This window comes from Populus alba, chromosome 4 (genome assembly GCF_005239225.2).
Source record: "Populus alba chromosome 4, ASM523922v2, whole genome shotgun sequence".
Lineage (NCBI taxonomy): Eukaryota > Viridiplantae > Streptophyta > Magnoliopsida > Malpighiales > Salicaceae > Populus > Populus alba.
Genome location: NC_133287.1, coordinates 15,775,758 through 15,780,835, shown reverse-complemented (window position 1 = coordinate 15,780,835; position 5,078 = coordinate 15,775,758). Strand labels below are relative to the sequence as shown.

The 5,078-nt window shown below is 30.8% G+C and overlaps 1 protein-coding gene across 1 annotated transcript; it reads left to right on the top strand.

The window, feature by feature from the left end:
- The first annotated feature begins 2,628 nt into the window (after positions 1-2,628).
- LOC118050845 (probable carboxylesterase 12) lies at positions 2,629-4,005 on the top strand. Its single transcript, XM_035061318.2, has one exon. It carries the CDS (start codon positions 2,724-2,726, stop codon positions 3,693-3,695), a length of 972 nt encoding a protein of 323 aa, XP_034917209.1. The 5' UTR covers positions 2,629-2,723; the 3' UTR covers positions 3,696-4,005.
- The last annotated feature ends 1,073 nt before the right edge of the window (positions 4,006-5,078 follow it).

Below are 5,078 nucleotides of genomic sequence, written 5' to 3'. Positions count from 1 at the left end.
ATGGGTTGACCTCGAATCAAGATTTAAAACTATGATAATAACCACTTTTATTTTATGTTGACCCTCCTAACAAGTGACCCAGACCTTACCCCGAGTTGACCTCCAAGTCGAGTTTTAAAAATATAATAATCTCCACTTTTATCATTATATTAACACGTGTGAACGATCAACCTCACTCGGGACTCGGGCTTTGCCCTAGGTCAGCCCCAAATTAGTTTTTTAAAATTATAATAATAACTAATTTTATTCTTATGTTAACTCGGATCAACTCGACCCATAACTTAGGTCTTGACTAGTGACCCGGGATGTGCCTTAGATCAACACTCGATGTGGGTTTTAAAACCATATTAATAACTATTTTTTATCCTTACATGTCTTAATTGGATAGTCTTGAAATTAATTGTTTTTTACAGTGATATTTTAGAAATAAAAAAATAATAAATATTGTTTTCAGAGACATGTTCTTTTTATATCTTTTGTTTTTAAAAATATAAAAAATCATTTCAAAATTATTTTAAAAATAAATTTATTTTTATTTTTTTATTTTTATTTTTATTTTTTTAACCAAACACATCTCCATACTTTTCTTTTTTCTTCCTTCTCTTTCTTTTTGGATTTGCATGCAAGCCATGCCGAAAAGCAAACCAACCCTTCGATTTTTTTTTTTCATTCAATTCAGTCCCTCTTATCTTATTTGCAATTTTTTAATTTGCATTGGTTGTTTCTAATTGGATTTTATTTTTTATTTCATCCTTGGTCATTTGACATCGAAATTTGTTTTTAAATTTGGTGTTCATTTTTTGAATTGCTATTTGTTTTATTTATAATTGTTTTCTTGATTGATTTGGTTCTTCTTTTTTTTTACAATTTCACCTCAAATATTTTTTTTCTTTTAATTTTTGTGTCATATTTGGTCATGTTTCTTTTAGTTGCTATTTTTAAATCATTTTCTTGATGTATTGATTTTTTACAATTTCATCCCTAAATATTTAATTTCATTCGATTTTTATGTCAGATTTAATCTTAATTTTTTTAATTTCTATTTTTTTTTTTTGCATGGTTTTATTATTGATTGTTTTTTCTCAATTTCATCCCTCAATGTCAAATTTAGTCCTAATCATTTTGTCAAATGTTTTGGGATAATTTGATTTTTTTCAAATTTTATCTTGATTTGGTTTTTTCTTGTTAGATTTTAAGCCCATTATTTTTTTTTTTTTTGCTGCTCCTTTTCTTTTACAAGGTTTTTTATTGGTAGTTTTTTCAACAACTCCATCATTCAAAATTAAATTGAATGACATTTAAGTTTTTTAATTGAACTCAGGATGATGATTTAAGAAGTTGCAGGTTTTTTATATTAGATGAGGTTTAGGAGGTTCATTTAGGATTGTTTTGTTTTTCTTCTTTTTTTAAAGTTGATGTTCTTTTTTTAAGGTTGACTTTTTTTGTTCTGGTTTTCCTTCAATTAGGTTAGCATTGGGTTATTTATAATCCAGATAGGCTTGAATATGGTTCTTCCTATCTTTTTCTCACTATTTTTTGGTCAATTTATTTATTTTTATTGTGTTTTGTTTTTTATATTATTTAAATTATTATTTTAACCAATAACTTTAAACTTGAAATTTTTTTTTATGTTTATATTTTTTATATTAAAAAAATTATTGTTCCACCCGCAACGAAACACGGGACATGCTTAGTTAAAAGCTAATTTTCAAAATTAAGGGGCTACACATGAAACCAAATTTTTGGTTTCCTTTAACCGAACAAAAATGAATGCAATAATTATTTCCTTTTCAGTTTATATCTCAAAATAGGTAAATTCTTATAATTATAGTATATTTTGATTTACACTAATCCTAATACTATGAATTTTATTACAACGTAGCATGACATTAGTAAAGTTCTTAGTAGTGACGGCTGTCATTCTCTTGTTATTTTTTTTTTTAGTAATATTTAGTATTAGAGCACTGGTTATTTTTTAAAATATTTTTATTTAAAAATATATTAAAAATAAATATTTTTAATATTAATATTTAAAAACAATCTAAAAAAATAAAAAAATAATTTTTTTATAAATAAAAAATGACAATAACAAATACCTCTTTATATGTGATTCTGTCGTACTAGCATTCCTTAGATGATTAAGAGTGTGTGGTTGTAATTGTTTTTCAAAGTATTTTTCATTTGAAAATGTATCAAAATATTATTTTTGACATCAACACATTAAAATGATTTAAAAACACCAAAAATAATATTAATTTGAAGAAAAAAAAAAAATAAAAAAAAAATTAATTTTTTTCAAAACATTTTTGAAATACAAAAATAAACAAGGTCTAAATTGAATATAGTTTGGACATGCTAACTTTAGAAATCCAACCCATTTAGGAAACCTTTATAATATGGGTTGTTTGAAATTGTGGTAATAATAGCAATTTAAAGTATTTTTTATTTAAAAATATATTAAAATTAAAAAAATATGTTTGATACCGATACATTAAAACGATCTGATAATATATAAAAAAATATTTTAAATAAAAAAAAATCAAAATCTTTAAATATATAATTTACACCCCATTTTCAAATATTACGGGCACGAAGTAATTAATGTTCTTGCCTGTGTCTGTGCCTTTCACTACTGTCTATAAAGGACCCTCGATCCTTTTTTCGTGGCCTCATTTCCTCCTTTCCTGTACAACAGAAACGAAAGGAAAAAAATAAAAACCACCATGTTTTCATTCGACATGGATGCAGCCGAGCCTGATGCTGCCCTAGATCTGTCTCCCTTTATTATCGTATATAAAGATGGAAGCATAGAGAGGCTCGTTGGCAACGAAATCGTCCCTCCTTCCTTGGATCCCAAATCCAGTGTCCTGTCTAAAGATGCTGTCTATTCAAAAGAAGCAAAACTATCATCTAGACTTTACCTCCCACCAGGCGTGGATCCTGACAAGAAGCTCCCCCTCTTGATTTACTTTCATGGGGGAGGCTTTTGCGTAGAGAGTGCCTTCTCGCCTGCCTACCATAATTACCTTAATATCTTGGTCGCGGAGGCTAAAGTCATTGCTGTCTCGGTTGATTACAGGAGAGTCCCAGAACATCCAATCCCTGTTCCATATGATGATTCATGGACTGCCCTGAAATGGGTTGCATCTCATGTTAATGGAGATGGCCCTGAAAAGTGGCTAAATAACCACGCTGATTTCGGAAAGGTGTATTTGGCCGGAGATAGCGCCGGTGGTAACATAGCACACCACATGGCCTTGAGATATGGTCAAGAGAGATTATTTGGTGTAAATGTTGTAGGTGTTGTCTTGATTCATCCTTATTTCTGGGGCGAATTACCAATTGGAAATGAAGTTAATGAATTAGAAAGAGTGTTGAGAGGGATTGCTGCTACGTGGCACCTTGCATGTCCGACGACAAGTGGGTGTGATGACCCTTTAATCAATCCCGCCACAGATCCAAAACTGGCTTGTTTGGGGTGCTCCAAGGTTCTTGTTGCTGTCGCTGAGAAAGATCTGCTCAGGGACAGAGGCTTGTTATATTGCGAGACTTTGAAGAAGAGTGGATGGGGTGGAGTAGTTGAAACCATGGAGGCTGAAGGAGAGGGGCACGTCTTCCATTTGTTCAATCCAACCTGCGGCAATGCTGTGGCTATGCTTAAAAAGACTGCTGCTTTCATGTCTGGGCATAACTGAATATGTTTATCCCCTCCCACCTCCTTTTTTTGCTGTGTTTGATGTCATCTTATGTTTCTCTGCGTTGGTTGCCAAATGAGTGTTTGTTTTATGTGTTTTTTAAATTATTTTTTACTTTGAAAATTATTAAATCAATGTTTTTTAGATATTTTTAAATGTTTTTGATGTACTAATTAAAATTTTAAAAAATCTTGAAAAAAATGTTATTTTAACTAATTGAAAAGCATTATGCCCATCAGCCGACTATAGCAAGCAAGGTAAAAATATTACTCATATTGTTGAGAACATGGATTTAATTTTTAGAATAAAAAAAGGTGGCAACTTAATTAATTTATATTATTGTTTACGTCTACGCTTGCTATTGGTTGGGTTTTATGTTGCTAATTATAGTTATAAATCCAAGAGTATTTTTGAATATTTCTTCTCTTTTTTTTCTTAGCCAATTTTATGCTGGAACTTACATAAAAAGCAACTATCTTTCTTACTCTCTCTTTTTTTCCAAACGGGAATTTTCGTTTTATTTATACAAGGCACGAGCCCATTATAATTGTAGGATGCAACCCAGAGTCACCAACGAAGCCCTCGATACTATAGTTCAGGAAGTATAAATTATTATACAACATACTTAAAGAAATTAGTGTCCCTGGTATTATTTATCTAGACATAAAGTATTGTTGATTAAAGCAATATAATAATAGAGCTACTCTTGTCACATAAAGTTGGAAAAACAATAAAGGATAGTGGAGTTATCTTTTCACTAAAATATATAAAGCATTAAAGGAATAGTTAGGAAAAAAATAGTCAGATCAAGTTTTGGTAGGATTGCAGGCTCTGGAATACAGACAGCTGGTGATGGGACTAACAAGCTCTGGGCACTTGCAAGCCAAGTGGGGCTACAAGTTCCAAGCTACACAAACACATGGCGCGGGGGCTACCATGAGTGTTGGGGCCAAACCAAGGTGCATGACTACAAACCCAGGCGAGCGGATCTAAAGACCTGCTCGGGACGCATTGGCCTTAGATCCTGGGTCAAGATCTAATGCTCTTGAATCCAGAGTCAAGACCCATTTCGCTTGAGTCTACGTCAAGACCCAGGTCTATTAGGTCATGTGTCGGGACCTAACCCTCTTGGGGTCATTTGTTAGGACCCAAGGTTTAAGCGTCTTGGGTTTATTAATATAATTATTTGTATTATAAGTATTATTATTTTTCTTATAAATCAAAGTATTCATCTCATAAATAAAATTATTTGTGCTATAAATATTATTATTTTTATTATAATTCAAAGTATTCATATAAAAAAATATAATTATTTGTATTATAAGTATTATTATTTTTTATTATAATTCCGACATCAGCACCTAATGCTCTCGGGTCCTATGT

Bases quoted from the DNA above. Each gene is read 5' to 3' on its own strand.
- LOC118050845 (XM_035061318.2), top strand. From the start codon at position 2,724: ATGTTTTCATTCGACATGGATGCAGCCGAGCCTGATGCTGCCCTAGAT.